At 34.1% G+C, this 22,011-nt stretch overlaps 2 protein-coding genes across 5 annotated transcripts; both read left to right on the forward strand.

Annotated features, from left to right (window-relative positions):
- The first annotated feature begins 881 nt into the window (after nt 1-881).
- On the forward strand, nt 882-9,700 carry LOC134244000 (centromere protein L-like). Of its 3 annotated transcripts, none has more exons than XM_062726245.1 (12): nt 882-960; nt 1,282-1,445; nt 1,717-1,788; nt 1,995-2,107; nt 2,506-2,590; nt 4,231-4,278; nt 6,099-6,256; nt 6,728-6,821; nt 7,214-7,325; nt 7,666-7,768; nt 8,233-8,295; nt 8,716-9,700. In XM_062726245.1, exons 2-12 carry the CDS (start codon nt 1,283-1,285, stop codon nt 8,791-8,793), a joined length of 1,089 nt encoding a protein of 362 aa, XP_062582229.1. In that variant the 5' UTR covers nt 882-960; nt 1,282; the 3' UTR covers nt 8,794-9,700. The 3 variants fall into 3 exon arrangements, with proteins under 3 accessions (XP_062582229.1, XP_062582227.1, XP_062582228.1); XM_062726243.1 differs by having other exon boundaries at nt 882-947; nt 1,271-1,445; XM_062726244.1 differs by having other exon boundaries at nt 882-947; nt 1,276-1,445.
- Nucleotides 9,701-11,890: 2,190 nt separating this feature from the next.
- Nucleotides 11,891-20,369, forward strand: LOC134243998 (uncharacterized). 2 transcript variants are annotated; one of them, XM_062726239.1, is made up of 6 exons: nt 11,891-11,989; nt 12,741-12,902; nt 13,411-13,606; nt 15,803-15,926; nt 16,148-16,839; nt 17,091-20,369. In XM_062726239.1, exons 2-6 carry the CDS (start codon nt 12,782-12,784, stop codon nt 19,552-19,554), a joined length of 3,597 nt encoding a protein of 1,198 aa, XP_062582223.1. In that variant the 5' UTR covers nt 11,891-11,989; nt 12,741-12,781; the 3' UTR covers nt 19,555-20,369. The 2 variants fall into 2 exon arrangements, with proteins under 2 accessions (XP_062582223.1, XP_062582224.1); XM_062726240.1 differs by having other exon boundaries at nt 11,898-11,989; nt 12,746-12,902.
- Nucleotides 20,370-22,011: the final 1,642 nt, after the last annotated feature.

Here is a 22,011-nt window from a genome sequence, read left to right on the forward strand (position 1 = left end):
TGATCAGTTAGTACTAGGGCTTTCATATTTCATAGGCTTATTCCTTGTGAAAAAAAAATCTTCCTCTTGATACCATCATGGCCTTTGACTTGCATTTGTGAATCTTAAACCTTTGCAATAATTCTTAGCTTACATATGGGGGCCAGGGGCATCTGTGTTTCACAAACACACCTTGTATTTTTTCTTGCCCATTTTCCTTCATTGTAAGGTTAATTACTATAATCTGAAAAAAAATTTAATTGATATAAACAAAGTCATATAGCAGAGATTCGCAACTGTTTAAAATTTATATTTAGAAATAAATCATGATATTTTTTCCAAAGTTTGTTTATGTAATACAATAACAAAGGAGAAATCCGAAATTACAACAAGTGACTCTTGGTCGGCCATATTGCCGCAATTTAGCGGACTGTCCGAGTGTCGATCATTAACCTCTTTTATTTACCTGTTTGCTTTTAAAATTCATTAGAATTTACAAATCATACACCCAAATATAATATAATTATTATTAATTTTACTTTATAATAATATGCAAGACAAAAAAAGTTATTCTTAAGATAGTACTAGGACCATCACATATTTCGGTAAACAAACATGCTAATGACGGAGTTGCGAATCTTTGTTATTTATATCTCTGATATAAAATACTGAATGGAAAGGGAGAAAATAAGACTGAGTGATGGACCTGGCAGAAAGTGAATTAGAAATAATTACATTGTGAAAACTTTTTTTGGCCATAATTTTCATCCCTTATTAATTCTATACAAATCAGGACAACTTACACATGTGGGTTTAGTCAATGTGGAATTTAAAGTAAATTGTTTTGTTTTTTTCATATGAGGATTGAAAAATAATTATATTATAAATCTTTATTTACAGTGCTTACCTAATGTAAAGGATTCTGAAGATTTTCATCAAATGGATACTACATATTTATCAAACACAAGGTACACATACAATGTTCTTGAGCATGATTGTGTTGTTGTAATACAATCTGTAAATAACATTTAAAGTGTAATGTATGTGTATAACAGGAATTGAAGATAAATACCTGGTATCTGGTCAGAAGCTTAATTACAATCCTCTTTTTAACTAATATGTTTGCCTGGTGATTGCTTGCTTAATTGAGTAAATACAATTGAATTACATGTGCTACAAAATGTATGAAATATTGTGACAAATGGACCCTGAGTAAATTTTATTTGGTTGAACATGTATCAATTTTCTAGGCAAACAGACACATTAAATAAATAATTTTTTATATCTTCAGGTAAGATAAAGCATGGCGACAAAACAGAAGCCCTCATCAGAAAGTTACGCCACACCACAGAATGGCAATACCTTAAAGTCCAGGTTGTCACAGAGATTCACCCCAAGGAGGTTTACCCCCTATGGGAGAACCCCCCAGAGTCGGAGGATCACCACAGTATTATCAACCACTCAAGGTTAAAGATTATCTGCAATGTTTTTCGCATATCCCCATGAGTTGTGTTTTATTTCAGTATCTTGACAATGATTTTATCTAGTTGACCTAGATCTTAATAAATATTTCTTCATTTCATTTATAATAAGCAATTACATGTACCCTGGTTTATGCATAATTAATGCAAATTTTTATAAAATGTAGTATAAATAGTTTCTTTTTGCCAAAAAATTGCAAGTTTCTGCTTATCTTTGCTTTAAAAAGATGTTTGATGTAAAACTGATTTGTTATAGGCAAAAGAAAAACAGTCCGGGCAAAATCAAAAACCCAATCTGAAAGTGTTGCTGAATCTGAAGAGTTCAAAGGTTTGAAAAAAAAGAATTTCCAAATTCTTAGCTATGCATTATTGGAGGGGGGGGGGTGTAACCTGTATGCATTTTTAAAAATACAGAATTAATTATTCATTCTGTAATGAACAATGGTTGATTACTTTTCATTTTCTTGTGGTTATTAACCCCAAGTACAGCATAAATTGAGTGGTTCAGATACTAGTAGTTTATATTTTTTACAGGTTTCATCAACAAAACCTGGCGAGTGTTTAAGTTATCTCCCTTGTACAAGTTTAGCAGCTCCCCAAAAGACCTTAAGCGATATGGCCAGCTGTTGTCTTCCTGTTTTGTAGCAGTGAGAAGCTTTTTTATTTTCTATTCTCTTGTTTATTATGACCATCTTTACAAAGTTATAGATCTAGCAGACTAAGACATCATTGACCCTTGAAAAAATAAAAATCACTCTTAGGCCTTAATGAAATACAGTTTCTTGACTTTCCATCTTTGATACATGCACATGGTCTCCTAGTATTTATATTTATATACATGTACAAAATGTATGTAGGATTTTCTTAATTTGATAAATAGTCAAAGCTCCCTGATTTTCTGGTGTATCACACTGGTTGATAGGCTAATCAGCTCTGTTAATTCTGTCCAGACACATATCAAGTGCTGACTTTAAGAAAAGCAATACTTTTAGAAATCTGTTTTCAATACGTTACATATATGATAAAAGTCTATTTTCACTTCCAGGCCAGTCAGAAAGGAATGTTTGTGGAGAACAATATCTCTGGAAAGGCAATGTTCTGTGTCCAAGAAGGACTGAAAAAGAGTGAATGTATGAATTTTGGCTTTAGATTTAAAGTTTTTATTTCAACAAGTTACCAGGGGTAAATGCAATTAAGATTGTGTGCCGGGTAATTTAATATCATCACACAATATTTTTGTCCCCTGCTGAAAGTGGGGATATTTAATTTCATTCTGTCCATCTGTCTGTTGGTCAGTCCATCTGTCTGTCTGTAGTTCAGTCTGTCTGTAATACAGTGGACCTTCAGATATCCGGACGCCAGATATCCGGATGCTTCAGTATCCGGACGATATTTCATTGGGACAGAATTTTTAAATGTTATATTGTCTTGTTTAAATGGTAATTCATATATCCGGACACTTCACATATCTTGACAAATTTATTAGGAACGAAAGCGTCCGGATAAATGAGGCTCCACTGTACTTTTGTTTCCATGCAATATCTTGGGAGGCCTTCAAGCTTTTTCAATGAAATTTTACACAATAAGTCCCATATGTCCTAAAGAAGATCCCTATTGATTTTGAGGTCAAAGATCAAGGTCATAAATTTTAAAATTCTGTGTGTTTTAAAACTTTTGTTTCCATGCGATATGTCGAGAAGCCTTTGAGCTTTTGCAATGATATTTTATACCATAACTCCCTATGGCCTTAGGAAGACCCCTATTTATTTTGAGGTGAAAAATCCAAAGGTCAAGGTTGCAAATTAATACATTCTATGTATGTGCTAAACTTTTATTTTACTGATGATATCTCAAGTAGCTTTTGAGATTTTTAAATCAAATTACTGTGAGATCAGTAATTTTTGTGGGGGTTTAATTTTCGTGGTTTTCAATGTATGAAGAGACCCACAAATTTATGTCCACCACGAAATGCAATTTTACGCATATATAACTACTGAAGAATTCTTCAACCACGAAATCAAATACTCATGAACCTATATACTGTAAACCAACTTTTATTCGCGTGCAAGAAATTTTCGCGAGGTTTGCGAGAGCCTCGTCATCGCGAATATTTCTCGCCGCGAACGGGTCCTTAAAGTCTCTTTTTCTATTAAAAATAGCTCCAAAAAAGGCTTGGTCGCGAAAATTAATCGTCACGAACAACTTTACTCCCAGTAAATCGCGAAATAAAGTCGTCGCGAATAAAAGTTGGTTTACAGTACTGTAAATCACTTTTTATTCGCGAGAACTTTATTTTCGCGTAATTACGCGAGACAGTGTGCTCGCAAAAATTTAATTCTCGCGTATAATAGTATTCCTTAAGATTATATAGAGCAATAACCACAATTCGTGAAAATTTTGTCTCGCTTACCAAGAGTCAATGACTATCTCGCGAAAAAAAGGTGTCGCGAAAATTTAGTGATCTACAGTATTTTCCTCAAATCACGAAAATTTGACCCCTCAAAAATATGTGATTTTACAGTACATACCATAATTCCCTATGGCCCCTCTCTTCCTTCTCAAAGTGCCCCTTCCAGAGTAAAATCCCCCCCCCCCCCCAGCCCCAAGAGGTCAGCACATTCTTTTCTTTTTTTTCCTTTAGTGGGGGATACATATTCTCTGAATTAGCTTGTTAGATTTTGAGAGAGATGTGGTTATTATTAAAATCAGGAAATTAATTTTGATTTTACATATAATGCTCGTTTTCCATTCTAACAATTTTTTTTTACAGATGACCCTGATGCTGTACAAATTTTGATAAAAGGAAAGAGGACTACAGGTATATACTGAAAGAGCACTAATTAATTTATGCTAAAAGTGCCTTAATTAAGCTGATTGTTGCTGTTTAATGGCTGCATTTTGGTAGGGTTGTTGACACCCCCATTTTAGTAATTGATTTTTATGCCCCACCATGAATATGGCCGGAGCATATAGTGTTTGTCATGTCTGTCTTCCGTCCTTCTGTCCTTCCGTCACACTTTGCATTTAGCTCTGTTCAAAGCTAAGTTTCAAAGAAACTATCCAAGATATTTTTATCAAACTTCATGTGCTGATAGATATTGATGAGAGCTATGCAACTGCATCAATATATTTGACCTTGACCTTTCCTTCGACCTTGACCTCACTTTTCTTAAATTAGTGTTTAGCTCAGTTTTAAACATACCATTCAAGATGGTGTTATCAAACTTCACTTGTTAATACATACTGATGAGAGCTATTCAACTGCATCAGCATTTTAGACCTTGACCTTTCCTTTGACCTTGACCTCACTTATCTTTTAATTAGGGTTTTGCTTAATTTTAAAGATACCATTCAAGATATTTTTATCAAACTTGATATGCTGTTACATACTGATGAGAGCAATTCAACTGCATCAACATATTTGACCATGGCTTTCCTTTGACCTTTTGACCTCACTTTTCAATAAATTAGTGTCAAACTTTATATACTGATTTAAGCAATTCAACTGCATCAACATTTTTGACTTTGACCTTTCTTTTGTCCTTGACCTCACTTATCTTAAATTGGTGTTTAGTTCAGTTTTAAAGAAATCATTCAAGATATTTTTATCAAACTTCATATATTGATACATACTGATAAGAGCTATTCAAACTGCATCAATATTTTTGACCTTGGAAGTTCCTTTGACCTTGACCTCACTTTCCTAAACAGTGTCAAACTTCATATGCTGATATATACTGATGTAAGCAATTCAATTGCATCAACATTTTCTACCATGACCTTTTATTTGACTTTGACCTCACTTTTATCAAATTGTGTTGAAGTCGGTTTTAATTAAAGAAATTATTCTAGATATTTTTATCAAACTTCATATGTTGATGCATATTGATGAGAGATATGCAACTGCATCAAAATTTTTGACCTTGACCTTTCCTTTGACCTCACTTTTCTTAAATCAGTTTCAAATTTCATATGTTGATACATACTGATGTAAGCAATTCAACTGTATCAATATTGTTGACCTTGACCTTTCATTTGACCTTGACCTCACTTTAATCAAATTGTTTTTAAGTCAGTTTTAAAGAAACCATTTATAATATTTTTTTCAACTTCATATGGTGAAACATACTGATGAGAGCTTTTCAACTGCATCAACAGTTTTTGACCTAGGCATTTCCTTTGACCTTTGACCTCATTTTAATGAAATTAGTGCCAAACTTCATATGCTGATACATAGTGATGTAAGTAATTCAACTGCATCACTATTCAAGATATTCTGATAAAATTTCATACACTAATGCAAATTTTCATGTTGCATTACTAATATACCCTCGGGGGGGGGGGGGGGGGGGGGGCATTCAGGTTCTATGGACATATTTCTAGTTAAACATGTTTTTTTTTAATTAAAATTATTAAAAATTTATTATACCGTTGTCTTTAATGTGATATTTTAATATCGGATTGATTTTTTTTGATCAGAATTGATTGCTGTTGAAAAGATAATAGCAAAAGTTAGATCCTTTCAGAAAAAAGGACTTTGCAGTCTCTTCCTTACTTATCATATGAGTTAACATGGGTTACAGTAAAATGATCTTTAAAAAGTACAAAGATGTTATTCTGAACTGGTCATTGTTAAAGGTACCACAGACACTGCCCTGCTGACAGCCACACTGTGTGGGGTGGAGATGGAGGAGGAGCAACTCAGTCCCGATGTGAAGGACCACTTTATGTACTACCCTGTACTGCTTGTGAAATCTACTGTAGCCCTCACTGATGTCCTTATCACTTGGCTCCAGGTTAATATTTACCTACATACTGTATATTTATATTGGGGTTTAAGTAAAATCAAAAATTATGTTGGGAAATATCTATCATACTGTAAATTCCTAATTAAACTCAAGGAATTTATTATCGCGTAATTTTGTGAGAAGCATCACTCACAAAATTAAATTCTGCTTTTATTTTTATGGTGCTGAAATCCATGTAAATTCTCTTTATCAACGGCCCATTTGCGAATAAATATTCTCGCAATTTGACGTTAATGAGCCATTTCGTGATAAGTACTCACAAAAAATAAGGAATCTACAGTAATTAGACATAATATTTCAAATAGTCTCTTCAAAAGTCTTACATGCATTCTTGGTTTATGAATGTTTTTGGTGTTTATTTCAAAATCCTAAAGCAAAATTTATTAAATGTTTCCATCATGCAAAAGGTGGAGAAATTTAAATGGATACAAGTTTTGAAGGTATTCTTTTCGTTTCCAGATGCATTTTGACTGCAAAGTTACCCCCATGATCTTCCCTCCTGTACATCTTGCCTGGATGATTGGCATGTGGAGTGGAGCTCTGGCAAATACAAGTAAGGATTTGAAAGTTCAGGTACAATTTCTCTTAGAGATGTATGGTAAAGTTTATGAGTATTTGTGCTACTATTTTTTTTGTTATTTTTGATAATGCATAATGTTATACATTGTGTATTAGTGATACCAGTAATTCTTTTAAAGAGCATACAAATTTAATCCATGTGAATAAAACTGGATCCTGTGGTCTTCTCCCAAAAGTTTCTACATAACTTGTACCTTGTGTAGCAACCTACATTTACATGTATTAAGGGATCAGATTTTAATCAAATCCATTTTTTTCTCTTGTTTCTTAAAACTTAATTATAAAGGCAGGCCATTCTTATATTATGAAAACTATACCTTCTTGAAAGTAACAGATCACCAGTTTTAATTTATTCTGTTATTTCAGATCGTAAGAAGAAGCCCGTAGAACTTGTCTATCAGGTGCCAAGTGAATGTGAGGGAATCAAGAAAGTCACATATACCATAGAAGCCGAGGATTGTCTTAAAGTTTGGAACAGGTATTTTGGGGCGCTGATTTAAATTGGAGATCTATGAGCTAAAGGAGTAATTTATGTCAAAGATTTTTCAATTTGGTAAAATAACTCATACATGTAATTTGGAAATATGTCAAAGCTTTCTCCTTTGCAAAACAGAATTAGTTATTGCAAAGAATACTGTCAACAGATTTTATTTTTATTTAAGTTCTATTTGTGATATTTGAAAACAAATTCTAAAATTTTCAATAAAGTTGAAAATCAGTTTTTTAGTTATATTATTAGGGGTGAAATGTTTCAATTTCATTAGTCTTAATTTCACCCCCAAATTAAATAAATGATAGATGTTTTTTGCATTTTTCAGCATTCATGATCACAGATCTGATATGTTCACAGAAGAGGAGATGACAACGTTCCTCTCATGTCTAGAGGAACATTTTTATTCCCTTTTTAGAATAAAGCTAAATGTGAGTTTTTAATGATGTCCTTTTTTTTTAAAACAAAACAATACTTTGAACATTTTTTAACATCCATTTACATGTATAATGTGAAATATTTGTTGCAGAAAAATTACATCTTTGTGACATATGTAAAGTTCATAAGCTCATGTATATTTCGTAAATAAAATTAAGAACATCTGTTCATGCAAATACATGTGGTTGTATTTGTGCAGATGGGGAAGAAAATTGATTTATACTGTGTATGCATGAGACTTGTTACTTGCTTGCAAAATTAATAATGTGTGTACAGCACTGTACACAATACAGGTCTACAGTTACCATTTGTATTAAGTCTGTCTGTGCTGTGAAAAAGCTGATTTTGAACTTATTTTTTCATGAAAGTCTTTGGGGTTTGATGTGATTTAATGCATATAAAGCCTAGTTGAAAAAAATGTCTATATTGTTTATGGATAATAGATTGATCATTGTAGGCCATGCAGTTGTCATGTGTCGGTACGTCTTTATGTTATATTGGCAGAGAAGGTTTACTTAAGGTGAGTAGCTTCCCTTTGACCTTGACCTCACTTTTTAAAAAAGATTATGATTGGTTCAGTTTTAAAGAAATTATTCAAGCTATTTTGATCAAACTTCACATGTTGATGAATATTGCTAAGAGCTATTTAACTGCATGTACATGTACATCAACATTTTTATGCCCCTGTATGAATAAGGTCAGGGCATATAGTGTTTGACCTCTGACTTGTCTGTCCTTCCATCACACTTTGTGTTTAGTTCAATTTCAGAGAAACCATTCAAGACTGAAGATATTACATGTATTATCAAACTTCATTTGCTGATGGACATCAAAACCATCAACATACTTTGACATTGATCTTGCTTGTGATGACCTCATTTTTCTTACATTTAAAGTGTTTTAATGTTTATTACATTATTTCCACGTTTATATTTTTCAGATTTATTCAGAGGAGCATGTGATTTCAATTCTGAGGCATCTGACAGAATTATCTGTGGAACATTTCAATCTTGTGTGACATGCTTATTACAAGAAATTATACATGTGCAATAATTCTTTATATTCATGATAAGTGTCACAATATTGTCTGTAAAAAGTAGCCTCCCCTTTCTTTAAAAAAATGTAATATGCATTCTTGAAATGAAATGTCTTCCTAAAGCATTAATGCCAACTTTTAACTGATATGAAACCCTACTTTGTGGCCAGACTGTACATGAATGAATGCTTAAATGCACATATTTATTTAAACAGTATTATTCCTTTTTCTTACTGGGGAATCTTTGATTGAAGGTTGGGTGGAATGGGGTAGGGGTTGGATAGGACCCAAATTTTTTTTTATGTTGTTCAAAATACCCCTCATGTACCGTACGTAAAATGTTGCAATAACTTCTAAATTGTAACATTATTCTTCTGTCATTTATAAATGAAAGTTCTAAAATTTGTATCTTTAATTTACAGAGATAAAACTGTTAAATGATATTCAAGTGATGTTGAAGGCCAGTTGGGCAATTGTTATTTACAATGTATTCACCTAAAACAATGATTTATCAATCTTTTATGGTCTTTATAATTATTTTTATCAAAGTGTCTTTAGAACAATACTGCAAAAAAGTACACTGTATGTACACAAATGTGTGTAATTTTTTTTTTATTAATGACAGGCCATTTTATCAAGAAATTTATTAAATACAGAATTTCCTTTTTTTAATCATTAAGTAGAAGAAGCATTAGAAATTTTGATTAAAAAAAATGTTATTAAAAGGACATCTTTTATGGGGTGCAATTTCCATTCATTTTAAACAAGATTTGTGGTGATTTGAAATTGTTATTATGTAATGTGTATCAGTTTTCTAATGTTCAATTGAATTGCACTGGGTTTTATTTTTTTAATTGCAAATTTTATTAAGTGTTTAACATTTTATTGGCATTAATATATCTCAAGGTTTTTGCTTGGGTAAGTTTAGTACTTTAATAAAATGTTTTCTTTAGTTGAAGAAAACATATTGGCCTAATAATATGATTATTAATAAGACATTTAAACTTCATTTTAACCATTATTATATTGTTTAATAAAATGTTTTTGGTATTTTTGTCTTTATATATCATCGACTTTTGTTTGAGGAGTATTATGAACAAGATACATTCGTGAAATGCTGATGCACCTATATGGCAGTTCTTGGCATTCTGTAGGTCACTAAATTTTCACGACACCTTATTTTCACGAGATAGTCATTGACTCTTGATTAGCGAGACAAAATTTTCAAGAATTGTGGTTATTGCTCTATATAATCTTAAGGAATACTATTATACACGAGAATTTAATTTTCACGAGCACACTATCTCGGGTAATTACGCGAAAATAAAGTTCTCTCGAATAAAAAGTGATTTACAGTAGTTAAAAGTTTCTCAGATGCAAGTAAAACTCAAAAGATCAAGAGTTGAAACATATTTTGTACTCGAAGAAAGGTCTTGTCACAAAAGATACACCCAAAAAATGGGATGGACCTATTCTACAGTCATGGCCAAGGTTAACGTTTTTCAAAAGTAGGTCAAACTTTAAGGACAGATCAGATGGCTGAAAGGGTCTAAATTTTTGTTACCCAAAGGAAGATCTTGTTATAGGAAACACACAAGTATTTGAAATATGAAAACCCTAGCCACCTATTTCAAAAGATATGGCCAAGGTTAAAGTTTTCATAAGTGAGTCAAGGTCGTGAGGTCGTGAGACTTGTCACAAGAAAATACGCTTCTGTAATATGAAAGCAGTCATATGAGCAAGGTTAAGATTTTTTTTATAGTGGGTCAAGGTAAAAAAAAAAATATTTCTAAACAAAGAAAGGTCTAATGAAAAGGAATATACATGTGAAGTATGAAAGCAACCCTTTAAAAGATTTAACCAAGGTTAAAGTTTGGTAAAATATTTGCAGAATTAGGTCAAACTCAGGTCAAATAGTTGGTACCTAAAGACAGCTGTTGTCAAAAGAATACACATGTGAAATATGAAAGCCACAGCTCCAACAAATAAAAGTTAAAGGCAAGTTTGATAAGCCTCTGCAAACAAATGGGCAGAGTCAAAACTACATGCCCTTAATCATTGATTGAGGGGCAAAAAATATGTACAATAGTTACCTAAAATGTTTTAAAATCCCTCGACTGTTTGTGATACAAATGTTAAAAGCAGGAGGCTGGTTGGAAGATCAACAATAAAATAGATAAATTCTTCATTGTTTTATTACTGTAAAATTATAGCGATATCCGTATTGAGGTGCCCCCCTCCCCCCGGTTAACTAAAGTTTAGTCAAAGTGATGAAAATATGGAAAAGGACAAGTCTTTTGCAGCAGTGAAATCTGTCGAAATCTCAATCACAAACAAGAAGAAAAATCGCCACTATATGTGCCAATAATTTCACCACAAAGTCTGTTTCGCTATTATTATTAAACTTTTTTTTTAAAAAATCTATAGTTTATTTCCAATATTCAGTTGTTTTTGCAAGGTGCTCGACTGAGTAATTTTTAGAGTTCATATGATGTATGGAATTACACCCCTCTCCCCTGATGAGTTTCCTAATGTTTAATTAAAAAACCTGATTTATTCCTCAAATTAATTGAGCTATTGACATTGATCGCGACACTTTTAGGGTAAATCAGTGGTTCTAAATATAATCTGGAAGACATTGTGACATAATTATATCTTATCGTGACACGGAACAATTAAACAAAAAAGAAATGAAATAAAGTTTATATATGTTCTAAACTTGAATATGTCTCTGTCATAGTAAGGGTAGAAATGTTTTGGAAGATTTGATTCTTTTTAATTAAAAGATACAAATATTATACAGTGTGCAAAAAATTAATTTTATATATTATCAAAATACACAAAGTCGATATTCACAAAGTCAAAACTGAAGATTATTCCTTATAAATTTTATAGAAATAGTTAATATTAATCTATATAATTTTATACTTCAAAATAATTTTAAATACTTCTTTTTTATTATCATGTTTTCAACACGCGTTTATTTTCTCATTTCCGATATGTTTATTCATGACTTGTAGCATAAAATGAGCCTGATTGGTCCACCTTTACTGAATATTTAGGAGCTTATCAATGAAGCGTGAAAAGCACACGATGTCGGAAAACTACCGTGTTTTTTCCAAGGTCTAGTTGGTTTACGCTATCAACCGGTACACCTGTGTCTGACAGAAATTTACAGGTAGGTATGACATCAGTAAAGAATGTCTGAATGGTTGACAACATCGACTCTTTTGGATTGATCATAATGTGGCGATTTTGTCCAGTGAAAAAGACCGGTTAATGGAAAGGAGGGGGGGGGGGGGTGTTAGGGAGTAGACAAATATTAAATGATGCTGTATAGGCCTAGATCAAGAACTCGGTAACCCAGACCGTGCTATGACCATGACCACTCCAGATAAGAGAAAGGTCAGACATTGGTATGGTCATTCATTGATTTTAAGCTCAGTCTGTCACTCAGTGACTGAAATGCTAGGGTGGCATATGAACAGTTGTGGGATGTGAAGCATATACAAATGTGTAAGTTTTGCTTTGTACTATAAAGTAGACTTTGTATCTAATACTCTTGTAAAAGAAGTATTCTATAATTTATAGGTGCAATGCTCTCTCTAACAATAATATAGTACCACAATAAGATGCAGTACTTTAGCCTTATTAACCAATATATAGTTAATAATTCTTTTGCAAATTCTTGATAGTTTTATCATAAAAAAAATATTGATGATAATACTAACCACACATGTTTACTGGACTAACTGTACCCTAAAACTACATAGGAGACTTCAGAAAGTACTTAAAAGGTCAAGATTCAGAGATGTGAGGAGTGCAGGCATCTGTAGATTGAGTGCATGGAAATTACCTCAAGATATATTGAATATTGGTTTGTCAGACTTGAGACTGAAATCGTAGTTCATTGAGACTTTTTTTTTTAGAAAAGGTATTCTGATGGAAAATAATTGATGACAGAAAGTCCATGATGTCAGGAACACATTTGTTACGTCGAGTTTTGTCTCAATCTTATAAAGCCCAGCGGTTTGTGCAATCTGGATCGCTTCATACAACTGCAGCAGGATGCAGCATTACAAGAAAATCACGTAAGAATATTAAAGTTTTATATGAAAAACTTTCTATAATCATTATAAAATGTTTAATTTCTAATATACTATGGCAGGATGCTTAATGTTACAGAAGCATTAATAATATAAATTATGAAGATAATAATTAAACAGTTATCAAAAGTTCATTGAAAGAATACAATTTAGGAGCAAAAATATGGATCTCTGAAAACATCATAGGTGGGATCAGGTGCCACAGAGGAGTAAGAAACCTTTGTCATTGGACATTTCTGCCATGTGCCCGTCATCATAACTGCCAACAATTTGCATGAAAAATATCATTCAATGGCACCTTATCCCGCTGCTGATGTTTTAGAGGTTCATGTTTGCTCTGCTCCATAATTTATATTGTTTAATGGAATTTTGAAACTGTTCAGCATCTGCATATATTTGATTGACTTTATAATAGATTTTATTTGCTGATATTAAAGGTCATTATTTTATTTTTTATCAAAGGAGTATCTTTTAATTTTTTTTCTTTATACAGAAAAACAGGGAAAATCATTGAAGTCGAGGAATGTATCTTGGTCAGCAGCAAGTTTCCAAGGCAGTGTTACAGTCAATAATGTAAAACTACGGACTGACAAAGTAAAGAAAGCTTCTCTTGTCATTTTTGACAAAGATGGGACTTTGATTTGTTTTCACTCAATGTGGACACCTTGGGCCAAAAAATTAGTTGCCAGGTATATCCATCATTTTTTTGTGTAAATTTAATAGGGGTGGGACGATATACCGATACACCGATACATATCGATATTTTCCTCCAAGATACGGTTTTCGATACAAGCATTCAAATATCGGTACGAAACGAACACGAACGACCTATCCAAAAATTGAAAATGAAAGTACCTGTCCTTGGAAAATGGCGGCTTGTACGAGCGAAGAGATGATGTTGATATTGAAAACTCACTTTAGAACTAATAAGTCGTTGGTTAGGGGTAAAATGTTTTTACTTTTAAGCAGCCTCGGAAGATTAGTCGAAAGATTGGACAAGAAAAGTTCAGTATGTAATGCGTGCTATACACAGAAAATATCGTTTCCGGAACATTTGATATTATTAATTGTTAGTCCATCTTGTACTTTTTTTTGTAATCTCAACTTGGCTACAGACTTTCAGCAATGAATTAATAAAAATGTTAATGTGATCGATGTTTTTTAAATGAATTTTTAGTCAGTGTTCTCTGATAAACTACACAACTATTTGTAAACAACTTCTGAATAATTTGGTTATAGTATGTACATGTATTAATGTTTCTGTAAAGTTTTAGTCAATTAAATTGATGTACTTCAAGTATTAATTTCAAAGCAAACATGACTTGATATAGAATAATTTGTTGATTTAATTAATATCAAGAAAAAAAAAAAAAAAAAGAAATAAAATACTAATTTTTTTGAATAGTTTTATAATTTCTCAGGTATATCCAATATATTTTTCGCAAGATGTGTGTATTGTCCCACCCCTAAAATTTAAAGTGATTATGTGCTCTCTTTTTCATAACTCACAAACTGAGATGCAAAAAGGCTAACATAACATTTTGTATAAAAAGTACAAGTACAGTTGAACTTCCGTATCTCGAACTCCGATATCTCATATACCATGGATATGCCGAAGTGATTAGGAAGTCCCAATCACTAATTCCTAAAGTATTCAACCTTCCATATCTCGAATCTTCGTATATCTCGAAGTTTTATCTTAGTCCCATCAGGTTCGAGATAACGAAGTTTGACTGTATTTGTAAAGAAACTGTTGATAAATCAGATGTTTCTATAAATTTCAATGGAAAAATCCAGTTGCAGTAAGCTAAAGAATAAAATGATTTTCTTTTCTGACTAACCATGGTACTTTGTCGTAAACCTGTATGAATTACATACTGTAAAATGAGAATATTTGGCGCACTACTAATTTTAGCGCCTTTGGCGCAAGAGCCCCTGAGCGCTAAAATTTATTGTGCACTAAAGGATTTCTAAATATCATTTTTTGTGTGTGTTCAAAGCTTTTACATATGTACATGTAAACCGGAACGCGAGTTTGCGTAATGTCGAAGGTCATTTGATTTTATATACACACTAGCACTGCACATGTTCGGAACACTGTAAAAAAATAACTAGTTAAAGTCACAAAGAAAACTAGTAAATTTACTGTCCATACAATCACTACCTTAAAAGTAGTTTTACCAGATATTGGTATATTTACTAGATAAGATTAGTATAAATTTAGAATTGATGAGTAATTTCACTAGGTATCTAAGTATCTATACGACCCCCGCTCCACAACTCACTATCTTAACCAGTAAACTGAAAGTTTACTAATCACGACCAACGCTTTACGAGGCACACTAGTTAAATTCACTAGGTTTATTTTTCAGTGAAGACAGAAAGTCTGCCAAATTATAATTTAATTAAACTATTGTTACCCCAGTAGTTATTACCCGATTATTATCATTAGCACCTTCAAACAAATGCAATCAAGCATGGCGATTGAGTTTGCAGACAATACCTGATTAGGATTACCGTTTTATCTAAGTAATTTTCTGTCGATGCATGCATTGTTTTAATATGATTTAAAAGAGTAAATACTCAATTTCTTTTAATTGAAAATAGATTTAAACATTGTGCCACGTCCATGTGATAGCAACACGTAACGCGGTAAAGTTAACGAATGTTTAAAGATACACTGGAGTACTAATGAATTTCCGTGCTTGACTAACCAAAAAGTCAAATACGGGTGTGGATAAACAAAACAAAATATCACATTTATGTATTTTACTGACAGGTGCAAGCGCTAAAATTTATTTGCGCCAATGCATTCCCACTTGCGTTTGCGCTAAAATATGTATGCGCCAAATTTTCTCGTTTTACAGTATTTGATTTTGTTCTAGTATTGAAGAAGCCACTGGTCGCAAAGGAATCCAGGACAAGATTTACGATGTGCTGGGTTTTTGTACAAAGAAACAAAGGGTGATGCCAGGACTTCTGGCAGAAGCCACATCTGGAGAAATCAAGGTATGACACCTACTGTTCATGATATCGTGATGTTTTTTCCTAGTATCAAGTTTTCCAACAATTCTTACATCAAGATCAAAGGTCAAACAGGAATCTGATGCAGTCAGACACAGTGTTTTACCATCACATCTTAATATCAGAGATTGTTTATGTACACAAAATATAAAACAAAAATTTGTTAATCAAAAAGAAAATATACAGGATTAATGTTTATGATTTAGGATGAAATGACAAAGATGCTGGTTGGAGAAGGAATGGAAGAATCAGAAGTACGAAAAATCTTAGACTCTGTGTGGTCCGAGGGCAATGTCACAAACCCAGAGGAAATGAAGAAACTGGGAGACCCAGAGACTCTCTTCAAAATCCTACAGAAAAACAATGTTAAAATTGCTCTCATTACTTCAGACAACCGCAAGGGTACAGATGCCTTGCTACAGGAGCTAGGCTTAACAAAGTACTTTGAGCACGTCATTTGTGGAGATGACCCAAACACCGAACCAAAACCTGCTCCACACAATGCTTTGAAAATCTGCGAGAAGCTGGGAATTGATCCATCTGATGCAGTAATGGTGGGAGATACCAAAACAGACATGCTTCTAGGAAAGTCGGCCAAGCTGGGGTGGAGTGTGGGGGTCCTGAGTGGGGTGGGGCAGACCGGGGACTTGCTGCCTCATGCTGACCATGTAGTCAATGACATTGAGGATATTTTACCTCTGATTTTACCTTCAGAGGATCTGAAGAGTTGTTATGCCTATTCCCACTACGAAAGATTTTTGGTGGAACCCACTGAGCAGGATACTCTTATACCCAGCACAAAGAAGGCCCCGGCAGACTTGGTGATATTTGATTTTCATGGAACTCTCATCTGTATACATAGAAAATATCCCAAATTTGTGGAATTTCTGTGTTCCAGGTAAAAATAATTTGTTTGCATGTGGCAGTATTAAGTTATGTTAACAAAGTAAAATTTTAGAGAATTTTCTTTAGATTTCTAATACATATAAGTATTCCAGGTATGCATTTTATTCAACCAGATTTGCATATTAATTTTCATTTTTTGATAACAATATATGAAATTTTTTTACCTCAGTAATTATATTACAATATATATAACATGTAGAACTGAATAAAAATGAAAAAAAGAAATTTTATTTTTCTTTATAGGTTGAAGCAAATGACTGGATTGGACATGTCAGAAAAAGTCAGCCGCTTACTGGGATTAAATAAAGAGGCCACTCGGGTGATGCATGGGGTTCTATCAGAGGGTACCCCCTCAGAGGTCAGAGGGGCCCTGGTGGAGGCTCTGAGAAGGGAGGGGATCTTCTATGAAGAAGCCATCATGATTGTCAACCAGATATGGAAAGAAGCAGATGTCATTCTGAAAGCTGAGCCATCACCACTGTGTTCCAATATTGAGGGACTGTTCCAAGAACTGAGGCAAAATGGAATGAAAATTGCCATCAATACTGGTGAACCGAGAGAATTTGTAATTTCAGACTTGATGAACTTGGGGTTGACTAAATATGTGGATATGCTGATATGTGGGGACGATCCAATTTCTCAGCCTCGTCCTTCAGGGCACAACACTTTGTTGATATGTGATGAATTACATGTGAGTCCGTCTAGGACTATTGTTGTGGGAGATTCTGTTGGAGATCTTCAGATGGGACAGTCTGCTTTTGTCAAGCAGAAAATAGGAGTCTTATCAGGTGTGGGTTCAGAGGAGCAATTGAAGCTGTATGCAGACAATATCATTCCTAGCATAGAAGGGATTTCTGATATCATACTACAAAATGAAAATCAAACTAACACAAAACAACAAGCTCAGAGAGCAGGTAGGAAATTATTTGCTTCAAGCATTCCATCATCTTCATCATCATCTAGAGGTTCTCATTTGCATCAGTCTCGTAGATATTTTAGCACATCTAGTTGGAGAATGGATCACATCTCTTCTAAGGACAACAAATATGACTACATCATTGTTGGGGCAGGCTCTGCTGGATGTACCCTAGCTAATCGCTTGACTGCTGACCCAGCTAAAAGTGTCCTTCTCCTGGAGGCTGGGCCTCGGGATTTGTGGTCTTGGGATTCCTGGAAGATATACATGCCTGCTGCTTTAATGTACAATCTATGTGACGACAAGTACAACTGGTATTATCATACTGAACCAGAGAAAGGCATGAACAACCGTGTCATGTATTGGCCAAGAGGTCGTGTCTGGGGAGGCTCCTCTGCCCTCAACGCAATGGTCTACATCAGAGGTCATGCTTTGGACTATGATAGGTGGGAGAAGGAGGGAGCAAAGGGATGGTCCTATGCAGACTGCCTTCCATACTTCCGTAAAGCTCAGTGCCATGAATTGGGAGGAAATGATTATAGAGGTGGTGATGGTCCACTCCAGGTGTCCAGAGGAAAGACAAACAACCCTCTCTTCAATGCATTTATAGAAGCTGGAATTCAAGCAGGGTACCCATACACAGACGATATGAATGGCTACCAGCAGGAGGGATTTGGATGGATGGACATGACCATTGGTAAAGGCAAGAGGTGCAGTTCTGCAGCAGCATATCTACATCCTATTTTAAAAGAAAGAGCCAACCTGACTACACTAAACAATGCTCTTTCAAGACGCATCATATTTAATGGCAAGCGGGCAGTAGGCATAGAATATGAAAGGCATTCAGACATCCAGACTGTGTATGGGGAGGAAATCATACTCAGTGGTGGAGCAATCAATTCCCCTCAGCTTCTAATGCTGTCTGGAATTGGAAATGCAGACGATCTACGAAAATTGGATATTCCTGTTGTTCAGCATCTACCAGGGGTTGGTGAAAACCTTCAGGATCATCTAGAAGTGTATGTTCAACAAGAGTGCAAAAAGCCAATCACACTTTACAAGGCCCAGTGGAAGTTTCCTCATGTAATGGTTAAGATTGGTATGGAATGGTTTCTGAGGCAGACAGGGGATGGAGCAACAGCTCATCTGGAGGCTGGAGGATTTATCCGGAGTGAGCCCGGAGTTGAACATCCCAACATTCAATACCATTTTCTACCATCTACCGTCAACGACCATGGAAGGAAACCAGGAGACAGACATGCTTACCAAGCTCATGTAGGACCCATGCGACCAACTAGCAGAGGATACCTGAAGCTGAAATCTGCTGATCCCAAGGAACATCCAAGGTTGGTTGCAAATTACCTTACAACTGAACTGGATATACGTGAAATGAGAGACAGCATAAAGCTAACAAGAGAAATCTTCCAGCAGAAGGCATTTGATCCTTATAGAGGTCCTGAATTAGCTCCAGGAGACAACGTTCAGACAGACGAACAGATCGATGAATATAATCGCAATATGGCTGACAGTGCATATCATCCTTCCTGTACCTGTAAGATGGGATCGGAGACAGATCCCATGGCTGTCGTTGATCCCAATACACGAGTGTATGGTGTAGAGGGATTGAGGATCGTGGATGCTTCCATTATGCCCAGTGTTGTCAGTGGCAATTTAAATGGACCAACAATTATGATTGCTGAAAAAGCAGCAGATATCATCATCGGAAATCCACCTCTACCTCGCTCAAAAGCACCAGTGTATAAACCCGTAACCCTCAAGACTCAACGTTGAAGGTCTTTCTGAAAACAGGCATATTAACATTGCACATGTGCTCTAAATTGGTGCAGAATTGATACTTCTTAAGAATGTTGTTATTTATGTCTCAGTTTGCTTTTAGGTTAACCAAAACGGTGGCTTGATTCATATGTATGTCACCTTAAATCCTAGTATATTTTGTACAGTTGTCTTTCATTTTTCATCAGAACTTTAGACTCGTTAGTGTCTTTACACAGTTGCTGTAAATTTCACATTTGTTTTTCTTTTTTCAGACACTTGATCAAGAATCTGGTGTCTGCACTTCACAGTCTGAGAAAAGCCTGTGTGTACTTTAGTGGATACTCCATTGTTCATGTTCATGATCTTCTGAAATTACTGTTGGTGAACAACAAATACATGACATTGCCTTGGCCTTATTTAATATTGAACACTTAGTCACAAACCATGCATTTTGTATTGCCTTGCACATCATACTAAATTAATTAATTTATATTAAATCATTTAGGATTTATGTTATCTGCTTTGTAGACACATTGTCTACTCTTTCCATTTTCTCATGCATTATATTCAGTACTTTGAAAACCATTCTGCCTCATAAAATTAAATCTCCAGGTGATAGTTGCATGGAATATTTTATATACATCTATAAAGGGTTAAAAAATTCATTTGTTATTTTTTTGTTTCCGACATTTTCAAATCGCAAAAGTATGATGTGATTTAAGTGTCTCTGTCTTTTTTTCATTTTATATAATTATTAGATGCAATGTTGACTTTTATTTTTAAAAAATTTTCTTTTACACTTGCCATTTTTTGAGTTCAGGTTGAAAATATTTTCAAGAATTTTGACATTATACATACATATATGCATGTATATATTGTAATTGTTTAGAGATATGAGAAAAGTGAATTAACATTTCTTTTTTGCTAGGTGCAATCAATCGTTAATGTTTAGAAAATGTTCATGCAGAACCTGGTTCATTGATGCTTTTGTTAACATGGCTCATATACAATTTTTTATTTCTATAAAATGTATTTAGGGAAAAATAATAATGTACCGTGTACATGTAGTTTCAAAAAAATTATTCTTCATTTGCATGAATGTCATTGCTTAGAAACCAAGTAGGTGGCAGATGTATTTAAATGTACATATTGTAACGTCTTTTACACCATGCATTCAAAAATTGCATCAATTTCGTCTCTGCTAAATGAAAAAAGGTATTTTATATTTTAACTATGAATGTCTAAACATGTATACCACTGTGCAATTCAAGGTACATGCTCACGGTTGATTATGAATAGAGCTTACCGTATAGCGGGTTTTCTTGGCGGGTGTAAAATTTGGCGTTTTGCCTGCTGAAAGGTATACCAATAATTTTGGCGTAATTTATTTTAGCGGGCACAGGGTTTCATCTCCTCGCAGATGTACACTACGAAGACTAAATTAACTGTTAATTGACTATTTTAGCGATTAAAATTTTAGCGGGCTGCCATCAAAACACCAAAATAAGCCAAAATTAGCACCCCGCTAAAATAACCCGCTATACGGTATATCCTGATGTTGTCAGAATGAAATTAAAGATGTGATAGTCTATGTGGTTGACCAACAGTTGTTTTAATGTTTCAATAAAAATTTCAGAAACTATAAAATGTTAGATTTTGTTGATGTGAAACCCATATTCAGTCTGTGAACAAAGATATACTTCCTTTTTGATATAGATACATGTATTGACTTCCTTCCTTTTACAACTTATTTCACATTGTGTGTTGGATATCGTACAAATATGAAATACCACGACTTATCGCGTATTACAATTTACTTAACAAAAAATACAAATGATGAAAAAGAAGAATGATCAAAACCACATTTTATTGCGATATGTGCTTTCTTCACTCAAAAATTCGAGTTGAAGATTAATGGAAATGCAGACATACAGTGTATGTATAAAATAAACTCAGGTGTTTTACTTTTCCCATAAATAGTGCAGATACTGACGGAATTATACAGGCCAGGCTATGCTGTGTGAAAAGGTCCTATAATTCCAAAAAAGTTTGAAAATTGAACTCTTTTTAGGTCACCTGAGTCACTCAGGTGACCTATTGCTATCCGTTTTCGTCCGTCGTCGTGTACGTGTTAACATTTTCAGCTTCTTCTCTGAAACCACTGAACTAATTTCAACCAAATTTGGTATACATCATCTATGGGTGAAGGGGAACATAAATTGTGAATTTCATGGTCCCCACCCCCCTGGGGCCTGAGGGGTGGGGCCAAAACCACTAAAATTAATGAAATCTTTAAAAATCTTCTTCTCTACTCCTGCACATCAAGCAGTCAAACTGTTGGTATGATTGTAATGAGCATTGAGTCCTCTACCAAAATTGTGAATTTCATGGCCCCAGGGTCAGGGGTTCTAGTGCTAGGGCGGGGCTCTATAGATTATATAGTGAAAATGCATTAATTCTTTGAAAATCTTC

This window comes from Saccostrea cucullata, unplaced genomic scaffold (genome assembly GCF_032062105.1).
Source record: "Saccostrea cucullata isolate Sc308-1 unplaced genomic scaffold, CSIRO_AGI_Scuc_v1 ctg3, whole genome shotgun sequence".
NCBI lineage: Eukaryota > Metazoa > Mollusca > Bivalvia > Ostreida > Ostreidae > Saccostrea > Saccostrea cuccullata.